The sequence below is a fragment of the Brachionichthys hirsutus genome, chromosome 23, assembly GCF_040956055.1.
Source record: "Brachionichthys hirsutus isolate HB-005 chromosome 23, CSIRO-AGI_Bhir_v1, whole genome shotgun sequence".
NCBI lineage: Eukaryota > Metazoa > Chordata > Actinopteri > Lophiiformes > Brachionichthyidae > Brachionichthys > Brachionichthys hirsutus.
This window is the reverse complement of record NC_090919.1, coordinates 4,888,579-4,912,101: the sequence shown is the minus strand read 5'-3', so window position 1 is coordinate 4,912,101 and position 23,523 is coordinate 4,888,579. Positions and strand designations below refer to the sequence as shown.

Genomic DNA, 23,523 nt, shown 5'->3' with positions numbered 1-23,523 from the left:
GGCATTCCAGGCCTTATCAGTGCGTGGGGAACAGGAGTCGGTGTTAAACACACACGAGAGAAGATGCAGAAGTTCATATCATGTTAGCCTGACAGACAATGAACCTTTAAAAGTATACTTTTGTTTTTTAACTGCTTTTTTCGCAAGCTTAAAAGATTTATATGCCTTCATTCCAAAGTGATGACATCATACAAATTACATTTTTAAAATGCTATTTTTTATTTTTAATATTTTTTGTCCCACTGTAATTAGTTCTCAAGTCGGTCTGACGTCATCCTCCGAACTCAGCACGGACTATCACCCAACCGGAACTTTTGTTGTCGAAGTTATAGATAAAATATAAAAAGACGAAATTGCTCCATTTATGTAAATTCGTGATAACTAAAAAAAAAAAAAAAAAAAAAAAGGTGCGTCTGTGATTTGCCATTATCGACATTCTAACGCTAGCGGGGAAAGTGGAAACCGGCCCAAAGCGAAGCCGCATCATTTCTGCGCAGCCGCGCAACAACAGCGCAACGTCAACGAAGCGCTGACGCAAACTCACCCTCTAGAAGCCGAGAAATGAGCGAGTCGACGTCCAACTCGCCCTCCGCCATTTCTGTTCCGCACAGCTCCGGCGCGCCGCAGCCCGACTCTGAGAGCTGGCAGGGAAGGCACCGCCTCGCCGCGCCGCGAGCCTCCGCCCCGCCGCCAGCCCAATCAGTACAATTATGATGCGTTTACGGCTCCTCGGATATTCAGGACTCAATCAAAGCAGAGAGAACGGGAAACTTAAATTAAGCCCTGTGTTTGATTCCTAACATTATAATCTGTGGAAATATTGTTCAAAGTTCTATCTTGATATAATTATGAATGAAACAAACAGCTGGAAAGGCGTAAAAGAGCAAGAGATACGATGAACTCCACGTTTCACGTAGAACGTCTTGATTTACAGCGCCCTCCTCTGGTCAGTAAACGTCATAAAGGGAATTTATTTTGGCAGTAAAGTTGTTGTTTTTTTAACTTGATTATGTTGTAATTAAAATTTTGAATATTAATCCACTAACTCTCAAATATAAAGACAACAGTCAAGCATATTTATTGCCACTTTTTTGTCAATGATTGGAAATCTTTGTCAATGATTGGAAATTTGCGTGGAGATCAAACGCAGCCTCAGACCCTCTTCCGACTGCTAACTAAAGCTAACAGGCTGACGTTCCCACGCGTAACTTATTTTTCTGTTCCTTTCAAGTGCGTCATCAGGGTATTTCCGCACTGGTCGGAGTGGGCGGTACCAAGTTGCGCCGCAACAAAAGGCGAGGGAAGCAGCTGTTTAAAGCCGACTGAAGGACAACACCGGAAACGGATAACACATCCTGTCACAATAAAGGCGACCAACTATTTAGAGAAACACGTATTTCATGTTTTATTCCAACGACTAGTAGTTGTCATAAAGTTAGTAGCAATGTGTAATAAATTGAATTAAATTCTACTGTAAACATGAGGGGAAAAATCCCAAGAAAAATAAATCAATCGGCAAATATTGCTGAAAATAAGAGACAGAAAAACAAAGAAAGTAATCTCTGTGTGTTTTTAATGGAATAATTTAAACTTTAAACAATATAAATCAGAAACATGTGAGTTGAATATATTGTTTCAATGGCAGCAGTGTTTATTATTTTTGAACAGACAAAATAAACAAGCTATTGTTCGTAAATAAAAATAACACAACTAAAATAAATACGCGTCCGAACCGGCGGAAACCCCGACGGCGCGTTTCTGCCGCAGCTTCACGTCCGCGCGCAGGAGAAGGTGGAGCGGAGGAGGCAGCGGGGTTTCTCTGTCAAGAAGTTCCCCGGAGTCCATTCTGTCGCGCCTTTAGTCTGAGAGCAGAGCCCAGATAAAGAGTGGGATGTACCGAGACAAGCGGGGATCGGCCATGGACGGTAAGCGGAAGCGGATCCGTTGTCTGGAGCGGTTTTACGCACCGGAGAGACTGGACGTGGAGCTGTGCGGGGAGTTGTTGCGCGCAAAGGAAGGAGGACGGACGGACGGACGGACGGGGGGGGGGAGCCCCGCTGCCGTTTGCGCTTGCGCTAACATGAGGAGTCTGTTCCCGGAGAGTAGATCTTATTAACGCGCTATAACAGAGTTAGCGTCATTTGGCGCTTTTGGGATTCATCCGGTTTGGCGCTGATTGTGTTTATGATTGCGTAAAGACGTCACCTGGGGACCCTGGAGCCAAACAGTGCCAAGAGGCCTGCTGATCCACCTCATGGCTGTCAAGAGAAATCTAAATATATATACTTCAACGACTAGTGGTTATCCAGTCGTGTATATATACATAGTGTAACGGTTCATGTTTTAAGAGTGTTCGTTGTTCCTACGCTGCAGAGAGTCCGCGAAGGCATCCCAGGGAGGAGGGGCGGGGTGTGTGAGAGGGAGCTGCGGGAGTGAGGGATAGTTACCCGTTCCGTTGTGGCGTGGTTACGGCCGACAGTGACCATTTAATAAAGAGCTCTTTGTGAGATCAACCGTGTGCTTATTCCAGCGTCCGACGGACGCTACATTGGTGTCAGAAGTGAAAACACGGATCCCTCTGCGCTGAACTCCGTTAGCCGGGCGGAGCTAACTAGGTGAGCTACGGCTAATTCTGCTCGTCGGCTACGCTAATGGCTGGACGCGACGGAAAAGGGGCTCGCCCGAAAATCAAAGAGGAGGTAATGGACGGTGGCTACGCCGGCAGGCGGGTGTATGAGATGGAGCTTGAACGCGCTGTGGAGCGCACAAGGCAGACAGCCAGGAAGCTAGCGGCGGACGCCGGATTCAGCCCTTCAATCGCAGCCACGAGGAAAGGCTTTGCGGGCCCGACCACGGTCGTGGATGGCGCCGCGCAGTGTGTTCGGCCGCAAGTCAAGACCCCGAAGTACTCCGGTAAGGCAGACTGGGAGGCATTTCATGCCCAGTTCGAGCTACTGGCTCGGGCCGCACACTGGTCAGAAGACACCAAGGCCCTCCAGCTAGCCATGTGCCTCGCCGATGACGCGCTGCCGTGCTTGCTGCAGCTGAGCCCAGCGGAGAGAGAGGACTATGGGGCTTTGGTCGGAGCCCTCCAGCGTCGGTTCGGGCAGTGTAACCAACCAGGCGTCCTGCGTGCGGAGCTGATGAACAGACGGAGGCAGCCGGGTGAGCCGCTCCGTATGCTGGCTAATGACATTGAGACTCTGGCGAGGAAAGCTTATGCCCACATGCCCGCTGCTGTGCAGAATGAACTGGCCAGAGACCAGTTTATACGAGCCCTATCACCGGGGGAGCTGCGCGTGCAGACACAGCTTGCCCATCCTTGTAGTCTGCAAGAGGCCCTGGAGCTGGCGGCGGAGAGAGAGGCTGTAGGGGGCGCTGCCGAGGGCTACCAAGGGCCAGTGACAAGGGCTGTGGTGCATAGTGACCCAGGTCAGGAGAAACCGGCTTGGGTTGCTGAACTGACTGAGCTAATCAGAGCCGCATCACCGCACCAAGCACGCGACAACCACAGCCCTCGCCGAAACCCCCCGGTGTGCTGGACGTGTGGTCAGCAGGGTCACATCAGCAGACGGTGCCCGAAGCAAGCTGGCGTCCAGGGAAACGGCTCGGGACCTGCGTAGATGGGACAACGCAGGCTCCTTTCTCTGTGTCCCACCCGGCCTCGGTTCCAGTGGACGGAGCCCAATGGAACGGCAGGGGGAGCGGGGCTCCGCTCCCTCCAGAAGCAGACGACAGCACCGAATCTGCAAGGGTGGTGGGCTGGACCAATGCAGGGGACTTTTGCCATGTACCCATCGCCCTGGCAGGAGCTCCATGCACAGCCCTTATTGATACCGGCTCCACTGCAACATTAGTGAGACCTGATGTGGTGCCAGCAGGGACACATTTAGAACACACTGAGGTGAAGCTGCGAACCGTGACAGGTGAGCTAGCTCCTATGATTGGGAGGGGAGTGGTCACCATACGGCTGGGGGGGCTGTCAGTGAACTTTAAGGTGTGGGTTGCAGCAGTGCAGGATCCCTGCATATTGGGCCTGGACTTTCTTCGTGCCACACGAGGTGTGTTAGACCTGGGGGGGAACACGTTGACTTTCCCAAGGGGCCCCACAATTGAAATGGTGCGCCCCGCTCAGACCCGTGGGCTGCAACAGCCAAGCATGAGAGCAGTAAAGGAGCAACGCAAGACACAGCCCCTACTACCAACCTCTCAGGTGCCGCAGCCCCTTGCTTCCCATCTCCCAGCAGTCACACAGCCTCCTTCTCAGGTGCAGTGTCCCACGGCAGGTGAGGGAGACAGGATGGGGATGGTGAGGGAGGTGTGGAAGCACAACTGCCACAGCTTGGATGCCAAGCAACAAGCGGAGCTGTGGCAGGTGTTGTTAGAGTTCCAGAACATTTTTGCATTGACGGAAGAGGAAGTGGGCCTGACTCACCTGGTGCAACATGACATCGACACCGGGGATGCCAGGCCCATTAAGACACGCCCTCGCCGCCTTCCCCTAGCACGTCAGGCTGCTGCTGACAGCGCAATCAGCGAGATGCTGCAGAATGGCATCATTGAGCCTTCTGACAGCCCCTGGGCCTCTGGGGTTGTGATGGTCAACAAAAAGAGGAGCTCAAAAATGAGATTCTGTGTGGACTACAGGCCATTGAACAGCGTGACGAAAAAAGACTCGTACCCGCTGCCCCGTATTGATGAGTCTCTGGACTTAATTTCCGGCTCCTCCTGGTTTTCCTCCCTAGATCTGCGCAGCGGTTACTGGCAGGTGCCTCTCAGCCCAGAAGCAAGACCGAAAACCGCATTCTGTACTGGCAGGGGGCTGTGGCAGTTTCGGGTCCTCCCCTTTGGCCTGTGTAATGCCCCAGCCACGTTTGAGAGATTGATGGAGAAAGCTCTGGCTGATGTCCCCCGCCAGGAATGCCTGGTTTACCTGGACGACATCCTGGTCCATGGGAGCACTTTTGGGGCGGCTCTGGCATCTTTGCAGCAGACGCTGCAGAGGATAGCAGCGGCTGGGTTGAAGCTCCACCCAGATAAATGCTGCTTTATGAGGAGGGAGCTGGAGTTCCTGGGGCACAAGATTGGGGGCGAGGGCATCAGCACGCTGGAGGAAAAAGTGCGAGCAGTGAAGGACTGGCCAACCCCCACCACTGTCGGTACTGCGAGAAGAGGGAGGCCCGGGAGGTGGAGCTCTGCGCCGAGGGGAAACACGACCCCATGCCCAGCGAGGACAGACTAGCCTGCAGAGCAGCGCAGGTTGTTGGGTCTGTAGAGTGGAGAGTCCAACAGGAAAAAGACGCTGACCTCCAACCAGTGTTGCAGTGGATGGAGTCCGGAAGGAGGCCCCAGTGGAATGAGGTCGCCGGGTGCTCCCCTGCCACTAAGGGACTCTTTGAAAAATTTGCAGCCCTTCGGCTTAAGGACGGGGTGCTTCAGAGGGCCTGGAAGGCACCAGCTACTGGAGAGGAGAGGTGGCAGGTGGTGGTCCCTGGAGCCCTGAGGGAAGCCGTGCTAAAGGCCTGTCATGGCACGGCTGGAGCCGGGCATTTTGGGATCTCAAAAACCCTTGGCCGGCTGCGGCAGAGTTTCTACTGGGGCCAGCTCAGGCGGGACGTGGAGGACTTTTGCCGCCGCTGTGACCTCTGCACAGCACATAAAGGCCCCCCCGACCAATCCCGCGCCCACCTTCAACAGCTGGCAGTGGGAGCCCCGATGGAGAGAGTAGCAGTGGATATAATGGGCCCATTTCCACGTACAGACAAGGGGAACCGTTACGTCCTGGTTGCTATGGATTATTTTACGAAGTGGCCGGAGGCGTACGCCATACCGAACCAGGAGGCAGAGACTGTTGCTGATGCACTGGTGGAGGGCATGTTCGCCAGATTCGGAGCAGCTGAGACGATCCACAGCGACCAGGGGAGGAACTTCGAGTCAGCAGTCTTCTCTGCCATGTGTGAGCGCCTGGGAATGGAGAAGACCCGGACCACCCCGCTGCACCCACAGAGTGACGGGCTCGTCGAACGGTTCAACAGAACCTTAGGGAAACAACTGGCCATACTCACCGCAGAACATCAGCGTGATTGGGACATGCACATCCCCCTTGTTTTGCTGGCCTACAGATCTGCTGTGCAAGATTCCACCTCATGCACACCTGCTCTGCTGATGTTGGGTCGGGAGCTGCGGGCCCCTGCGGAGATGGTGTTTGGAAACCCCCCGGACACACCAGCAGTTCCACCGGGGCCAGAATATGCCAGGAGGCTCCAAGATAGGATGGAGTCAGCTCACGCTTTTGCCCGTGACCAGCTCGGGAAAGCGGGGATGAGGCAAAAAAGGAATTACGACCTGAGGTCCAGAGGGAGAGACTTCAGCGCTGGTGACTTAGTGTGGGTGTACACCCCTAAACGGAAAAAGGGACGGTGCCCAAAGTTAGACTGTCACTGGTCGGGGCCCTGTGAAGTTTTGGAGAGATTGGGGGAGGTTGTGTACAGGGTCCAGCTGCCCCCTAGAGGGAGACGGGTGGCGCTTCACAGGGACAGGTTGGCCCCATACAAAGGGGATGCGCGCCCACTTCAGCGGCCCAGGCCCCGTCCCCGTCCCCCAACACCCCCTCCCAGAGACAAGACACCACCACCCCCGGACTCACCCCCTGCGCAGTGGCAGGAGGCTGCAGCACTGCCCACTCGGCCCCGAAGGCGGCGAAAGCCCCCGGGCCATCTCAGAGACTTTGTTTGTGATCCCTCGGGGCGAGGGATTCAGTAAGGGGGGGGCAGTGTAACGGTTCATGTTTTAAGAGTGTTCGTTGTTCCTACGCTGCAGAGAGTCCGCGAAGGCATCCCAGGGAGGAGGGGCGGGGTGTGTGAGAGGGAGCTGCGGGAGTGAGGGATAGTTACCCGTTCCGTTGTGGCGTGGTTACGGCCGACAGTGACCATTTAATAAAGAGCTCTTTGTGAGATCAACCGTGTGCTTATTCCAGCGTCCGACGGACGCTACAATATATATATAAATATATAGTTACTATGCTTGTTGTTTGATGTTGCCATCACCGTTTTCAGAGGAGTTTTCTATTTTAATATGACAATAAAGTCCCTGCAGTCAAATAACCAAACCGAATCAATCGCCGTCGTGTAAACGGCCCCGATCGGCACCACTTCTCCAGCTCTCATCCTAACTTGCTTCTCTTTGGAGAACATAAAGTCCAAAAGGTCTTTGAGAAATGTCTTGCAGAGAGAGCCCAGATACTTAACGAACAAGTATCTGGGCTCTCTGGGAGTCTCTCAGAACTGTCATGATTTGATGTATCATCTGAAATAAAACTCTCCCGAGGAGGCTTTGCTCGGAATAAAACAGCAACAGAGACTCAAGCGAGTTCAGACTGCAGCTGAAGCCGGTGCCGTTTGCTCTCGTGTGTCAAAGGTCACCGATCGAGATGATCCTGAAGAAAGGACACCCTTCGTGATTTCTTTTCTTCTTTCTAGAATAACAATAACACCAAAGACGTGATTCCAGATTTCAGGTTTGACTATTTCTGGACTCGTCTTTTAAGGGTCACATTATCACGGGGCTCGTGAGGCTAATCTTTGCTTTTCTAGTTCAATGTTAATCGATATCTGGACAGAAGGAATTAGTCAAAGACAGGTGGAACCCCCCCCCCCCCCCTGCTGTTTGTTGGGCTAGCTGAGGATGTGAAGCAGACGTGTTGCGACTTGGAGCTCCCGCCTGCTGATCTTGTGTCTGAGCGAATGTGACACACGAAGTCTTCACTGCGCACCTGAAACCGGAGCGCTGGCCGCTCTCCAATCACAATGGAGGCGGGTCATTTGACCCGGGTATTACACCCAGCCTGGTTTTTTTTTGTCTGCTTAACTGTGCACTTCTTGTTACCCTCGCCGAAGAGGAGACGAGGGTATTGCAATTGGGTGCGTTTGTCTGTCTGTTTGTCTGTTTGTTTGTTTGTTTGTCTGTCCGAGCGCATAACTCAAAAACTAGTAACCCAATCGACTTGAAATTTTTACACAAGCAAGGTTCTGTCCGTGGCTCGGTCCTCCCCGAGAATGGCGTTGATCCGGATCTGGATCCAGATTCTAGAATTATTTTTACATCTGGAATTGTGCCTCTGCTGTAAACTGACACGTTAAGAGGGAGGGACACGAATGGCATGATGGGAAAAAGAGTCCAGAAGGAGTCTTGTAGTACGTTCCGGAGCAGCAAGCTAGAGCAGGTTTGGCCCCTCTGATCCGGAAGCCCTGTTTACTGTCTCACAAGATCGAATAGTCTATTGGAGGCGGGGTCTGCAATCTCTGATTGTCTTTCTAGTTCTCTTTGCACCTGAGAGGACCATTAATGATGACTAATTATACGACGGCTGACACGAACCCTGACTTAAGCCAAAAAACGTGCCGAAAGCGGCTTCCGCTCGGCGACATTCCGCGTCCTCCGAGTTTTGCGGGCAGTAGAATCCACTCATCTCTGCGGGAACTTGATTGACGAGCGGCTGAAATGTCTTTTCTCGTTTTCTGTCCACCACAGTCGTGCACGGATGGAACATGGGCGCCCTCAACCCAGGTAAGGAGTTTCCTGTGAAGAATCAGTGCTGCAAACATCACTGGCTGCGTTCACACGGACACGTGTAATCGGATTAGTCTGACCCGATCGAGATTCTATTCTGATCCAGAGGGGTGGTGATTGATGATCTGATCAGGGCGCATGAAAACACTTCCTCCGATGTTTCGGTACAAACGCGAGAAATAACGCCGACGTTTCAAGCAGGAACGGGCGGAGCCACGTTTTGTTTGCAACGGAAGTCGCTACGGCTTCTTCTTCTCCTATTTCCCGTATGTTTGGTATAAATTGCGCATGTGAAAATAATTGATTCCGATTGAAAGTGTGATGCATGAACACGCGAGTCCTAATCGGATCAATATTTTTATGAACACGGTGCATCCGATCATGATTTCACTCCGATCTCTGATCGGATTAAAGACATTTTGTCCATGTAAACGCAACTAACTGACTCCTGCGTGACTCCGGCGCTGTGTTTGCCCCCCCCCCCCCCCCCCCCCTCTGGCCTTCAGTCCAAACAGCGAACCCTTTCCTGGAGATCATCGAGCAGCCGAAGCAGAGGGGGATGAGGTTCCGGTATAAATGTGAGGGACGTTCGGCCGGCAGCATCCCGGGAGAGAAGAGCAACGACACCACCAAGACCCACCCGGCCATCAAGGTGAGCAGGAAGCAGCTGACCCGCCGTGTTTTACCTGCGATATTATGGCCGAGCCCCCCCCCCGCTTTCCTTTGTATATTACTTCCCTCCTTACCTCGTGGTTCAGATGCCGCCTGTGTCGTTTCAAAAACCACCTTGTTTTTTTTTTTGTGCATTTTATTTATTGTTGAGAATTCTCTGAATCTGTTGATTAAAAATTCTAGCAGAGTCATTGAGGATGAAAATGTGAAAGTAATCATTTATTTGTTGTTTATTTATGTATTTATTAATTAAACAAATTAATGGAAGAAACTAAATCTGATCAAATCAGTTGAGTAAAAAGATTAGCTGAAATGTTTCGCTGTTTTCTTTTATATCAACATTTGTAAACTTCTGCTTTTTTAATCTTTTAATCTCCACTGGTTTGTCTTAAAACGTAATTTGTGTATTTGGTATTCTCTGATTTTCATTATACCTCTTTGTTCACTATTTTAACATCCTTCCACACTTTCTCTCACTTATTTCAGATATTTTATTGCCCAAAAGCGGACAGGAAGTGAGCGGCAGCTCACCGTCCAGGGCCTGGCGCAGCTCTTCTTTGGTCCACGCCACCTCCGTCATCAGCAGGCACAGGTAGTACATGGCGTGCTGGTGAGGCTGCTCCGCCCTGAAGTTATCCAGAGACCTCGTGTACTGCAAGAAGACAGACCAAGAGCTAAAAAACAAACAAACGTGTGTAATCTTCATGTAAAATGTAATAAATCATGTTCTGAGGACTGCGCTACATTTCAATAAAGCGTATATATTACATCATTCCTGTGTACATTACTCCTCCAGGTGCACAACTACAGTGGCCCGATGCGTGTCCGCATATCGCTGGTGTCGAGGAACGCGCCACACAAGCCACACCCCCACGAGCTGGTGGGCAAAGACTGCAAACACGGATACTACGAGGCCGACCTGCAGGAGAGGAGAGTGCACAGGTGTGTGTGTGTGTGTGTGTGTGTGAGGGGAGGATGCATCCTCCTGTGCAGAAGGAGCCGACGGACGCTTCTTGGGTCTGGGGATGAGTAAAACATTTACTGGCTGAAGGACACGTTGCTTCTCCTCGGTTTAGTGCTTTACTGCACCTTTGCCTAAAAAAAAAAAAAAGGTAAAGATGCCTTCAGGAGCTGCAGGAAGTAAAAAGATAAGGCCATAACTAAGATATGTTTACCCATGTTACCCAGTGTTTTGTAATTCAACCTGGGCAGAGCGACCTGTGTTTGTCTGAGCCTCTGTTATTGGTAGGAGATAGCTTTTCTCCTGCAGTGTGTTTAAAACTACAACTCCCACGATTCCACGTTGGTTCGCTACGTAACAGAATGTTTGCTTTCAGATGCCGCTGATCGGATTTATCCTTCAGGGCCGTGTTGCACGCGGAACTCTAATCCTTTTAAACCCCCTTTGAGTCGCTTCCTTCGCATTTGAAGCGAGTGTTTCTCCAGAAACGGTTTTCTCACCGTGTTTCGATAAGATAAGAAAATCAAATCAGAAATAAATAAATCAGAACTGAAGGACGAGTTTCGGAAACATCTTTGACGAGGGCATGTTCGCTGGAGCGGCCGTCTGACTCGCAGATTTGACATGCAGCCAGAGAGAAAGGGAGGTGTCCTAAGGGTCCGACAGAACATCCAGTACGTGGAACGGGAGACGGGAGGTCATGAGATTAGCCAAAACGCACTAGCTTGAGTTGTTTGAACCGCCTCCGTCGCCCAAAGTGAGAATATCTCGGCCATCGACCTGTTTGAAGAGCAGAAATCACAGATCAAACCAACTCTTGTAACTTGTGAATCTGGGATCGTTCGAGCTTCTTGGCACGCCGTGAAATCATCTTCTATTACCGGATGTCGAGAAAACTGCCTCATCGGTTGGACGTGTGCCGGAATTCCTGTATTTTTCCACTTAACTGTTCTCTCGGCCTGCGGATGCGGCCAGCGACCCATGAGATGAGGATTGAGCTTTTTTCTTTTTAATTCTTAAACTTGTATTTTATGGGATTTTGGGTGTACATCTTTCCACTTGTTTTTCTTTCTCATACATGAATGCTGAATTGCCAGCGCCTCCCCCATCGACGAGGCTCCGCGGTGGCTTCTGCCTTTCAGTTTTACTCTGACGCGGTTCCCTTTCAGTTTTCAGAACCTCGGCATCCAGTGCGTGAAGAAGAAGGACGTGACCGAGGCCATCGCGTGCCGGCTGGAGACCAATAACAACCCTTTCAGCAGTGAGCGGCCAAAGTCGAACGCAACTCAAAGCGGCTTTTGTGTTGTCGACCTTCCTCTGTTAAATCCGTCTGTGTGTGGAGAGAGGGACTTTCTGAAACGATCCGCTTTAAATTTTACCAAAGCTAATTTGGCTGATCAAGAGAATCCCTGCAGCGCTTTTGCACAGCGTGTTTGTAGTTTCTTTTTTTCCTTCTTTTTTTAGGTTTTGGAATATATTCTATTCTTTTCTTTTTTTTTTTATGAAAATGGTGAAAAACACTAAAAATGTTTGAATACTGGCCTGAATCTCTTGGAACTAGATAACTAGTGGATAAATTACACGCATTAATGATTCTGATTATAACAGACAGTAACTTATTACTTTTGCTTCTGACTGATATCTACGCCGGATGCGTGCCCTGCCGAGCTTCCTGACATCTCACCCTTTCCGCGTCTTCCCTGCAGTTCCCGATGGGAAGGTGTGGGAGGAGGAGTACGACCTGAATTCCGTCCGACTTTGCTTCCAGGCCTCCGTCACTTTGCCCACCGGGGAGCTGTACCCTCTGGAGCCTGTAGTGTCACAGCCCATCTACGACAACAGTGAGTGGATGACCCGCGCGCGAAAACGGAGAATGTTTGGGAGCAGATATTTTGACTCGTTTTATTTTCTTTTTCTCCTTTTTCCTGGACCATTTTGTTTTACGTGTTTCCCCACGTTCGACCTACAAACCTCCCGAAAAGCTTAATTCTCTGACTCGGTTCCACTTTTGCATTCTAAACATTTCTGAATGTAATTTAGAGGAACTTGTTTCCATGGTAACCGCACATGCACAGAACATGTATAGAGAATTTAGACCGTTTTTTGGTTTTACAAATTCCTCTGTCATTATAAAGGTTATTTTTAACAATAACATTTATAGAAAAATATATATAGATATAAAAAAAAAACACACACAGAAAAAACAACAACGTTTTTTGGGTGTCTGAGGTTGCGCTGGTTTCTCTCCCCTCATTCAGGGGCCCCGAACACAGCTGAGCTGAAAATCTGCAGAATCAACCGCAACTACGGAAGCTGCAAAGGAGGAGACGAGATCTTCCTGCTGTGTGACAAAGTGCAAAAAGGTGCACCAGAGCTGTGATTTGGGTTTCTTTGGTTTCTATGTGGTGAGTACATTCTTAGCTGTGGCACCTTCTCATCTTGCGTCCCCCCCCCCCCTGCAGAGGACATCGAGGTCCGCTTCTTCCAGGACTCCTGGGAGGGAAAGGGGACTTTCTCCCAGGCCGACGTCCACAGACAGGTGGCCATCGTCTTCCGCACGCCGCCGTACTGCAACGCCAACCTCCGCGAGCCCACGAGAGTCAAAATGCAGCTCCGCCGTCCCTCCGACCGCGAGGTCAGCGAGCCGATGGACTTCCAGTACCTGCCCGCTGACCCCGGTGAGAGGCGGCGTGCGGTCGCGGGTACTCGACGTCGCTCAAAATGGCGGAAAAAGCTGAATTCGGTCGTCCTCTCTTGCAGACGAATACAAGCTGACTGACAAGAGGAAGCGAACGGGGGAGATGTTCCAGAGCCTGAAGCTGGGGCCCATGCTGTCGAGCGGTGGGCTGACTAGACTGCCTCCAGAGGAAGAAGCCGTTTCTCTTTACCGTGGCCATGTGATGTAATCTCTCTCTCTCTCTCTCTCTCTCTCTCGCTCTCTTATCAGTGACCATTCCACAAGACAGACGCCACATGAACCCGGTCCGGAGGACGGCCACGGCCAAGCACACGGCGATGAATCCACAAGCCGGTGAGTTTCATCTCCTGAAAACGACCTTGAATAGATTCCGAAAGAAAGAGGGTGGGGGGGGGGGGGGGGGGGGGGGCGCTTGAGGACTTGTCGCGTCGCCCCACCTTCTTCGGGACGTGCCTCTTCCTCGTCACCTTCACGTTGGATGCATATTCCACTCCTCGTCTCTTCGTCCCGTCTCAGATCTATGAAGCTGTGCGTCATTAAAGCTTGGTTTTTTTAATTGTTTTAATTTTAAAGCGCCGGTCTAACTACAGATTGCTCCTTGTCTGCGTTGTGTGTCTCCAGCCGCCCCCTGCGGGGCCAAGCCTCAGCCGTCCTACCCGTACAACCAACTCTACTCGGTTCAGCCCAAGGTGGAGGCCCCCCCCTCCGTCTGCGACGCAACGACAAGCGAGACCTGGCGGATCATGGAGACGCTGACCCTGGTCCCCCAGTCCAAAGCTACTCCAGTGCCGAACTTCCCGGCGGGGCAGATGCCGGCGTCCTCTGCCGCCCCCTCCTCGACCGCCGCTCGCTCCGTCAACCATGACTTCTCCACGGTCAGCCTGACGGACCTTCACAAATACTTCCCCAACCTTTCCTCCGCCATCCCCCCGGAGCAAGCGGCGGCCTCCCAGGCGAGCGCGGCTTCCCCGCAGGCCGGCGGCGCCTTCCCCCACCAGGGCTCGCAGTTCCGCGTGGAGGCGCCGCCGCCGCCGCTCGCGGACGACGACATCCCAGAGTTCCCCAGCTTCTCCGAAGCCCAGGCCCAAGGCACGCTGGACAGCCTGAACATGGACGACTTCGACGACCTCCTGAACACCACCCTCATCGGCGAGAGCCACAACGGCGTCTCGATGTTAGCGGCGTGCCAACAAGCCGCGCCGAGCGCCGCTACGAACCCCCCCGACGTCCCGGGAAGCACCTGGATGAATTACCCCAACAGCATCATCAATTTGCTCCAGACGGAGGGGCTGACTGACGTTCCAGCCGGCAGCCAACCCCCCCACCACCACCACCCCCACCACCGGCCGCCGGTGCTGGACGAGTTTGACGAGCTGATGTCTGCCGACGAAGATCGTCTCATTTCTATTTTCAACAGCGGGGGGGGCCAGGCCCGGTTCGTGCCGGGACACCCGACTTAAGGCTCGGTCGTAGGCTTTTCCGAACTGAAACGTTGTTTTCTGAAGACGATGAAGAAACGGGAGCGACGGGAAGGTTCGGTGAAACCGGCTCCGTTTTGAAATATCAGCAAGTCCGGCTGCCTTTCAACGTCTTTGTCTGAAAATCAGATTCTGTATTCCTGCTGGAAGGTCGTCCACCTACGAGGCATCCGTTCTGTACCGTAATATTTACCGTGGTCAACGTTAGCATCATTGTTTAGGTGAAATGTTCATAGTCAGACTGCTTTCTTTGAAGCAAAGCATATTATCACGATTTAATCACACTTATGGAACTTATCCTTTCCACCTCATGTTTTATTTTTTTATTTTTAACATCAGTCGTATTAATTTTCTTGTAGACAAATCAAAGAACCGAATGAAGGGCTGTATGTAAATAATTAAAACAAGCAAAAAGAATAATGTATCTGCTCATAGCAGAAAAACTATCAGATTTTTGTGTGGTGTATTTGCGTATGGTGAATATTTTGAGTACTTGCTTCACTTTACAGTGAAATTAAAATTTTATAATTGTATGTCTAAAGCAAATTCTGACTTTTTTTTTTTTTTTGCTTTCACTAATGCTCTCAAATTGCTAAATACTTTTCTCTGCAATAAAAACAACCACATACTATAAGATGGTCTTCGAAAGTAAACTTTATTTGGCAACTCAAACTGTGCTTCAGAACATACTAAACAAAACGGGCAAAAGGAAATGTCGATTTCAAGACGAAGATTTGTTCAGCCCAGGATGTTTGGATGCAGGAAACAACACTCATTCGGTACGAACGTGACATTTTGTGAAAGAACTTAATGTTCACGTCTATTCTAGTCAAGCAAGCAGCGGTTATCCTCATTTCACCTCCAGATTGGTGACTTTATTCCGGATCCGAGACCGCCTCGGCACGCACTCCAGGTCGAACTTGCTCTCGTATATCGTCGGGCAAAGCTTCCAGCGGTTGTTTCTGTAGATCCCGAGATGCGTGTAAACGTCCGGCTTGTAGGCGAGCGGGCATTTGACCCCGGAGGCTCGGATAACGGCGTCCAATCGCACGACGTCGCTCTCGTCGGTGAAGTTGTCGTTATAGGCGCAGATGACCTGCTCGCCGTCTCCTTTCGGGTCGTAGGCGCTGACCTTGGCCGACGAGATCTTGCCGTCCAGCACGGCCCCGGCCACGCGCTCCCAGGCACGGTCCAACTTGAAACCAGTTTCCAAGTGCATCAGCCACTTGCCGTTGAGCACTCCGTGATTCAGGGCCAGTTCCTTCACCGTTTCAAAGCTAGCAGGTCGGCCACCGGCCACGAGTTTCTCCCAGCCCTCCTGGAGGCCGTCGACATCCCCAGTGGCGGGGCAGCGGTCGGCGCCCAGCACGGCAATCCACCCCACAGCACTGGTGCCGGCTTCCTCGTCCCCGTATCTGTACACTCGCGAGGGCCTGTTGCTCTCCAGCCAGCCGGCGAAGTCCGATCTGGGAGTTATTTTGGCATTGAAAACGATCCACGGGTCCATGTCTGCAGCCATGGCCTCGGCAGCGTAGGTCTCAGCGTGAAACGTGGTCTCCGTGTCGCCATCTGCACGCGGGGCCTCGTCCTCCATGTTGCCGTCAGTCTCCCGGAGCTCGTTCTGTGGAAACGAGAATATCGTTGTGAGATTTAATAACCAATAATTACATAATATAAACCACATAAATGAACTTTTTCATGATATTCTAATTATATGACCAGCAGATGTATATTACAGATGGGGTTTCTGACTTTTTTTTTTTTACATATAGTGATACTAGCTTCCATGCTACATTATCAACACATACGCTTTCACACAAAAGTCCCCCCCCCCCCCCCCACCCCCCCGTCTAAGTCTGAGCGATAAACAAACAACTTTTTTTACTTAAATTCCCAAAAGGTCTGTAACGACACGGCTCCTCTCGACTAGCTAATTCACCCAGCGTCAATATTCCTCCTCACAAATTCAGATAAATGTTAATTACAGTCAGAAGTTGATCGCGACTACGTCAACGTTAACACTCACATAATTATGACACTGACGGTGCGAATCCCGGCTCGGAGTCGCTCGCTTTCGTTTTCTCCTGTCGTCTTCAGCAACATTTTTTTTTTTTTTCAGCTACCGCGCATGCGCGAAACGTCTTCTTCTCTTCCTTTATTAAATCGTGACTTTGAAGATGCGCACTGCCACCTACTGTACATATACTGTATATGCAGACGTGTTTTGCGTTTCACCACAGAAAAGCGATTGTGTCTGATGTCCTCTGACTGCTTTCCATGATTCGTCAGAGCCATCGATTCTTCGGTTTTAACATTGACGCATATAATCTGGGATTAAGATCCGGACAAGGCCTACTGTTGCGCTTCCGTTTTCTCCCGTCAGGGGTCGCCACAGCAAATCAACCTTTCTCCACTTCACTCTATCCTTTGAAGACAAAACTTGTGGCATTTTTCTCACCTCCAGTTCCAGTTGAAGAGTTGTTTTCATTCACAGCAAACCTAAAAAGGTTGTAGTATTGAACCCAAATGTACGTAAATCATCCCATCTTTTCGATGCAGCACATAAATAAACAAAAAAGATACCTGATTTATCAACGGATGTGTGTAACCACAAGTGTTTATTTTCATATATTTGTACACATCAAACGCAAAAACAATTGCGGAGTATTAGCTGAAACTAACATCACGTTCTTACAAATACAAGTTGGGACGAACACGACGGCGCTGTGACCCTGCGGAACCCAGTGCACCTGACAGGGAACAGGCAACGAGTGACGACGTCGTGCTAACGCGTTAGCTGGTTAGCTAATGCTAGCCAGTGTGTGCCCGGTGGCGGTGGTTTATATATGATATAGAATAATACTGCGGAATAAATTCCATTTTATTTTAGCTTGGTAGCCCAGGTAATTTTACTATGCCCAGCAAAAAGAAGAAATATAACGCCAGATTCCCTCCGGTAAGTTTAAACTTTGCTTTGCTGACCCGGCGTAAAGAACAACTAGTGATGAACTACAACGGAGAGCTAACTTCTGTAGCTAGCTTGAATGTACTTGGGCCTGGTTCTTTACCTGTATAGCTAAGAAGCTAACAGGAAAATTAATGCCGTTTAAACTAAAATGTTAATTACACTAAATTAAATAATCGCTTTTGACGTCGTTGCGTTATCTTACTTACTTTGCACCCCACTGTTTGTTAAGACGTCGTACATTTAAGGCTCAAAACGTAGATTAGCTAGCGAGTCTAGTAGCATTGTTGTTTTTAGCAACACCAGCTAAATGAAGCTACATCCGAACATAATTCTGAACAAATCCCCCATTTGCAAATGCATATGTAACAAACTTTTGGGATATTTACAATGGCTAAATGGCATCAGACCTGGGTAATTGTTTTTAAACTTGCATGTCTTAAAAGTGTTATATGGTTTATTTACAATGTTTTTAATAATGGCCCTTGGTTCATGCATTGTATTTCTAATCAAACCTAACACTTCTAACACTCACAATTGTCGTTTCAGGCAAGGATTAAGAAGATTATGCAGACAGATGAAGAGATAGGCAAAGTGGCTGCAGCTGTACCTGTTATTATTTGTATCCTGCCACCAGAAATATTCACTCTGCGAGTTCCTGGGTGTCCGTCTGTATGTTTTTTGAATGAATGGAGGTATTTCTATTGACATTCTTCCTGTCTAATTTTAAACAAGAAGATTAGATGCTTTTTTCCCAAGTAACTGAAAACATCTTCTTCTTTCGATTGCATCCAAAGACAAATGATCAGAAAGTCGCATCTTCCTGTGTTGCATCTACAGATTTATACTCGTTGTTTTTATTGTCACAACTGCATGTTTTGTTTTCCTTAACTGAGACATCAGCAAGAGCCCTGGAGCTTTTTCTGGAATCGCTGCTTACCAAAGCCTGTCAAGTCACCCAGTCTAAGAATGCAAAGACAATGACAACATCGCACCTGTAAGTTTCCGTGTTGCTATTTTAGCATGTCTTTGGGAGTCGTTCTCTGTTTAGGTCGCTCTGATGGTTATAATTTGAGCCTGAATACATGCAGCAGAGAATCTCTTCCTTAGAGTTTGATGAAGACACTTAAAGCTATTTTCCTGGTTGTAACGTCCTCTGATGCTCGTGAAGGCCTGATGGTAATTTTAAGTTCTAGAAGTTTCTGAAAGTAGTTCTGGCGACGAGTACGTTTCTCAGTATTTAAACTCTTTGACTGTTTGTATACAGGAAGCAGTGCATTGAGCTGGAGCAACAGTTCGACTTCCTAAAAGATCTGGTGGCAACAGTGCCAGACATGCAGGGCGAAGGGGAGGAGAATCACACCGAGGGCGGAGGTGAAAAAGTCCCGCGCAGGTATCGCTCACGTTCTTTTACACACACGCATGCATGTATTTGTACTGCACTGCAGTTACAGTAGAAGCGCAGCGCTGACTGCTGTGTACAAAGATCACGCCAGGAAGCTCAGACCTGCAAGGTCTATTTGGGAGCAATAACATTTTTATTTTTAACTTTGTGGGTTAACAGGTTCAATGTTTGTACACAAAGTGTACATAATGTCGTCCTTGTGAAAAACTACCACACATAAAAGTCTGATCTGATGATCCAAAGCATTTCAATTTGCAGGGCTGAAGGAGTCAAACTCATGGGACTGTTGCTTCTCGGTGCGATAAAAACCGGGGCGGTCTGTGCTGTCGGTTTATCCTTCGCTCGTCCATTATAAGTGTGTGAAGCCACACAAACAGGGCAGCAGGCTCTTTGTGGACAGGAGGATGATCGTTTTTCTCTCATTAGGAACAGCAACTTGGTGTCAGTTTAAACTGCGAGTTTTGATGTTTCCTCATTTGTTAAGTTTGTATCATTTAATTTACAACAGAACAAGCGAGGCCGCGTTATTTTAGCGTTACAAGGCAAGAACCGATGAATGGGGACTGTGGGAGAGAAGGCAGGATCGACTTTAGGATCAAACCCTGCAGCTGCTGCCATATTGACGCAGGGAATTGAACGTCAATTACCAAACGAGTTATAAGATGTCGCACTAAAGCGGGAAATTAGACCGATTGTGTTCCAGTTTTCAGATGTTTGCGAGCTCCGGATATTCGAACACTTTGTCGTCACAATAAAAATGGCTGAAAGACATTTCCTTCCATCAGCAGTACCAGCCCACGATTCCCTAAATCAGAATTGTGTCTGATTATCTGACTGATGCACGAGGAATAACCGTCTGTATATTAGACGCTATTATACTCTGGCTATGCAGAGGAAACAAAAAGAAACTTACTTTTTTTTTTGTCTACAACATCTGTCAAATCTGTTACAATTTCTAAACTGTCTTTCAGATCAATGTCGTCGCAAAATGCATCTGTTCAATATCTGTAATTATAAGCTGTCTGCAGCTGAGCCTGAGCAGGCTGCTCATCATTATTGGGTTGTTGCATATTTTCTAGCGTGACTCTGTCATGAAGCTGTAAGCGCAGAAACAAAACAATGTTTTGACCCGGTTCCTCCACCTTTGTGCCCCCCCCCCCCCCCTCCCCCCTCTCAGGGGTCGTAAACCGGGATCTGGCCGTAAGAACGGAGGGGCCACATCCAAAGGCAAGGACAAGAAGTTGTCTGAGACGGAGTCCGAGCAAGAGGTGGGCGTTTTATTTTTTTATGAATAACGGCTAATTTCCGTTGCTACGCCTCGTTCCCGAGTCTGCATCAGGACAATTTGAGCTCGGAAGAATAGTGTTTTTTTTTGGTTTGTTGCGAGCTCCAAGCAGAAATATCGAGAACAACAGCAGGATGTTCGTTGTGGACTTGTGTTTAGCGGCAGAGATGCGAATGAATTTCATAGAAGAAAAGCGCCACATTCTCGACAAACTCTCATTTATGTTTAAACGTTTCCCAGCTGTTTGAATTATTTGTGTTTCTTGTGGCGAAAGCAGGACGAATCTGAAGACAGCGAAACCGAGGGGGAAGAGGAGGACGGCTCCCAGTCGAGCACAAATCTGCAGGCCGCGTCGAGGTTCCACAGGTACGGCCATGTCTGGAACACTCATCTAGAGCGTCTGGGGCCGCCGGCGAGACGAGGTCACTTAATTCTTGGAGCGTGACGGTTTCTTTGCCGCAAGCCTTCCTATAATTTCCCTCGAGGGAATACAGGAAACACTTTGAATGAGAGAGTTTTGAAACGGTAACCTAAAAATACTTTTCCCTTTTTTGTAGAGAGGGTTGAAAGCGATATAACCCTTCTTTCTTTTTAACATTTAAACATACTAATGAGGAAAAAAAAGAAAGCGCTCTTCCTCTCTAAGGTATCGCCTCCTTACTGTTGATTCCTTCCGTCCAGCCGCCACGTACTGTGCACATTTAATTTATGTCACCAGAATAAAACCACAAGCAGAATGAAAAAAAAAAAAGAACTTTACCACCAGGCATGTGTTAGCTCCTAACGCGAGTCCCGTTGAGATACGCAACGATTTGGCAATAAACGTTCCCTCATAACGACCGCTGCGGCTGAAGAGGACAACTAGAAGGCCGGAAATGTTAACGCGTTTGCCGTCGGGCAAACAAGCAACGTGTCTTAGTTTAACGCCAGTAAATCAACAAGGAGCTACTCGGGATCCAGATATGCTGACTCGAAGGAAGCCCGAGAGAGAGAGAGCGAGAGAGAGAGACGTCCTCACCGCCTCTCCACGCCGCCCTAATAAACGAATGGCTGTTTGAAAACGGACTATCTTTGCTTTTGTCCCGTCCATCAGTGCTGACGGTCGAGAAGATTGTCTCCGAGGCACATTTGCCACGCGCCTCTCGGAACGTTCTGCTGTCGCGACGACAAGAAGGAGAGAAAAGAAATTATGCAACAGTAGAATATAAAAATAAAATATACACACACTCACAGCTCGACTGTAGAAATAAATCGATACTGTAACCTTATCTGATTTCCTCCTCTGCTTCTGCCCCAGCAGCTCGAACCCCCCCCACCAGCACACGCACATGGGCAACGTGATCTCAATGGCTCCGGCGCAGCCCCAGGGCGGCATGGCGTTTGCCCCCCACCCTTCCATGATGAGCGTCACGCCGCCGCCCCCTGCGCCACACAAAAACGATGAGGATGACGATGAAGACTATGACTCTTAGCTCCCCCGTCTTTCACACGCGCACACACACACACACACACACGCACACACACACACACGCCATTACCTTCAGTCTTCTCGAGGCGACGCCTGCTCTGTGCAGAGGAGGGGGAAAGACTCTTCATCACGACCCGCTGACAGAAGCAGCCGGCTGTACGAGGCGCCGCCACAGGAAACGCGTCTGATGTACATGAATGTGTTTTAATTTTCTTGTCTGTTTTATTTTATTGTAGAGGCGAATGCAACGAGGATGTTTTTTAACAAGTCGCTTATTCTATTCCACCAATCTGGGTCGATGCGGTTTGTGTTTCCTTAGCGTGACTTTCTTTTTGACGCTTTCCTTTATTATCATCCCGCAGGCCTCTTTGCAGACTTTCGTCGCTCAGGAGGGCTGAAACATTCTCTCGGGGTAGTTTTGGTGCTCTTTCGTGGGCGGCTCACCAAAATGAGTTCAGGGCAACAGTTTGAAGTATTTGGAAGGAGATGAGCACTTGTTGAAATACTGCTAACATGCAATCCCTACTTCCTGTCAGGACAACCATATCTTTCTTTTTTTTTTTTTTTTTTTTTTGGAATTGGTTTCTCTTTTTAATTCACGTTTTTATCGAGAGCTGCCCTGAAGTCGGCCGTAGCGGGTCGGTGAAGGACATTTTGTTTTTGGTTGTTTCTGCGCCGTCAGGTTCGTCCCTCTGCCAGTTGGACTCCGTATTTTGTTATGTATGTTTATTAAATTCCGCTACATTACCCATCAGAAGTATCCTGTGACTCTTGGACTATAACTTTGTTTTTAAAGTTGTTTGTATCCTTTTGTCCTCTGATTTCCGTTCTAGTCAACCCAATAATCACAAGTAATCTTCCTCCTAGCCCCCGCCCCTCTTTTAGCTTGTTTTAAATGTATCCATTGAACGCAGCGATGGGGCTCACTTTTTCTCGTGAGAGTCTCGGTATGAAATGTTTCTCAACACACAGTGAAAGTTGACACTTTATTGTAAGCTTTTAACCTTTTTATTTTGTATGGGTGAAATAAAGATCATATTTCAATAAAAAAAAGAGAAAAAAAAGCATCTCTTGTTTTAGTTATTTGTGTTTTCTGCATCAGAGATGGACCCTGAAGATAACTTTGACTGTATATATATATTTATAAATTGTTTGTATTGTACATAAAATGTTGGCCACTTGGTTTATTGCCTCTTGGAGGTTTTTAAACGCATCCAAATCTGTTTGCGGATTCCAAGTTCGGTTTGTTTGTCTTCAACATTCTGTACGGATTATTTCCACTGTTGTGTTTCCTACTCAGATAAAGATCTTTGACGTCTGACTGCAGATTATTTCACACCAAGACACACAGATATCCATCGTGATTTGAATTTGTTTGGGGTGTGTTTAGGTCCATCAGCCAGTAAAGAAAGGGATGGAATCATTCAGTTAATCTGGACATATAATCCTCATTTCCGCCCCTGTGTCCAGCTGTATATGCTGCTCTTGTGAGTCTGAACTTCACTTGCGTTCCAAGCTCTCAGTCGTCCCCGTTGTCTCCATGTCTCCCCCGCCTGGCCCTGCAGTCATGATGCTTGTTGCCTTTACAGCTTCGACTGCCGATCTATTGGGTGTATTCACGTGTTTGTAGCTCTGCCAGTGCCTTTACAGTATGTGGAGTCAGAGTGTCTTGGTTTACTTCCTGCTATCCTCTTTCAACTCACTCCTTTCTTTTGTTTCAGTTTCCTTCCGTCTTGCTCTCTCTCCTGCATTCTGTACTTTTCTGTCTCTCTTTGTTCATCTACTTATACCCCCCCCCCTATCTTCTCTATCTCTTTCTCCTGCCTCATCTTTGTGCCTCTCAATCACATTGTTTTTATTTTACTTTGCTTTTCTTGCTTCCGTTTCTTTCTCATGTCTTCTCTTTTTTCTTCTCCCAGTTTTGTTGAGTGTTTTTTATGCAGATCCGGAACAATGTGAACAAGATGGTGGGGGGGGGGGGGCTGAATTGTTCTGCCTTGGCTTTGCTAACTACTGAGTGATA

The 23,523-nt window shown here is 48.9% G+C and overlaps 3 protein-coding genes across 3 annotated transcripts; 2 read left to right on the top strand and 1 right to left on the bottom strand.

Annotated features, from left to right (window-relative positions):
- Window positions 1-1,899: 1,899 nt before the first annotated feature.
- Window positions 1,900-15,002, top strand: rela (v-rel avian reticuloendotheliosis viral oncogene homolog A). Its single transcript, XM_068755612.1, has 11 exons — window positions 1,900-1,925; window positions 8,530-8,565; window positions 9,075-9,220; window positions 10,037-10,182; window positions 11,371-11,462; window positions 11,908-12,042; window positions 12,460-12,564; window positions 12,664-12,879; window positions 12,962-13,042; window positions 13,149-13,232; window positions 13,521-15,002. Exons 1-11 carry the CDS (start codon window positions 1,919-1,921, stop codon window positions 14,357-14,359), a joined length of 1,887 nt encoding a protein of 628 aa, XP_068611713.1. The 5' UTR covers window positions 1,900-1,918; the 3' UTR covers window positions 14,360-15,002.
- Window positions 15,003-15,013: 11 nt separating this feature from the next.
- On the bottom strand, window positions 15,014-16,464 carry c23h11orf68 (chromosome 23 C11orf68 homolog). Its single transcript, XM_068755611.1, has 2 exons — window positions 16,404-16,464; window positions 15,014-15,998 (listed from the first exon to the last, which is right to left on the bottom strand). The coding sequence occupies exon 2, from the start codon at window positions 15,969-15,971 to the stop codon at window positions 15,228-15,230; it is 744 nt and encodes a 247-aa protein (XP_068611712.1). The 5' UTR covers window positions 15,972-15,998; window positions 16,404-16,464; the 3' UTR covers window positions 15,014-15,227.
- An 827-nt stretch (window positions 16,465-17,291) lies between these two features.
- Window positions 17,292-22,812, top strand: drap1 (DR1-associated protein 1 (negative cofactor 2 alpha)). The gene is made up of 7 exons (XM_068755875.1): window positions 17,292-17,333; window positions 17,892-17,964; window positions 18,246-18,339; window positions 18,610-18,735; window positions 19,925-20,015; window positions 20,310-20,398; window positions 21,330-22,812. Exons 1-7 carry the CDS (start codon window positions 17,292-17,294, stop codon window positions 21,502-21,504), a joined length of 690 nt encoding a protein of 229 aa, XP_068611976.1. The 3' UTR covers window positions 21,505-22,812.
- The last annotated feature ends 711 nt before the right edge of the window (window positions 22,813-23,523 follow it).

Excerpts from the sequence above, each read along its gene's own strand:
- rela (XM_068755612.1), top strand. Across the intron at positions 10,183-11,370 it reads CAGGAGAGGAGAGTGCACAG|TTTTCAGAACCTCGGCATCC; the intron begins GTGTGTGTGTGT and ends GTTCCCTTTCAG. Across the intron at positions 12,565-12,663 it reads GTGTGACAAAGTGCAAAAAG|AGGACATCGAGGTCCGCTTC; the intron begins GTGCACCAGAGC and ends CCCCCCCTGCAG.
- c23h11orf68 (XM_068755611.1), bottom strand. The coding sequence starts at position 15,971 with ATGGAGGACGAGGCCCCGCGTGCAGATGGCGACACGGAGACCACGTTT.
- drap1 (XM_068755875.1), top strand. The coding sequence starts at position 17,292 with ATGCCCAGCAAAAAGAAGAAATATAACGCCAGATTCCCTCCG. Across the intron at positions 17,334-17,891 it reads ATAACGCCAGATTCCCTCCG|GCAAGGATTAAGAAGATTAT; the intron begins GTAAGTTTAAAC and ends TTGTCGTTTCAG. Across the intron at positions 18,736-19,924 it reads GGTGAAAAAGTCCCGCGCAG|GGGTCGTAAACCGGGATCTG; the intron begins GTATCGCTCACG and ends CCCCCCTCTCAG.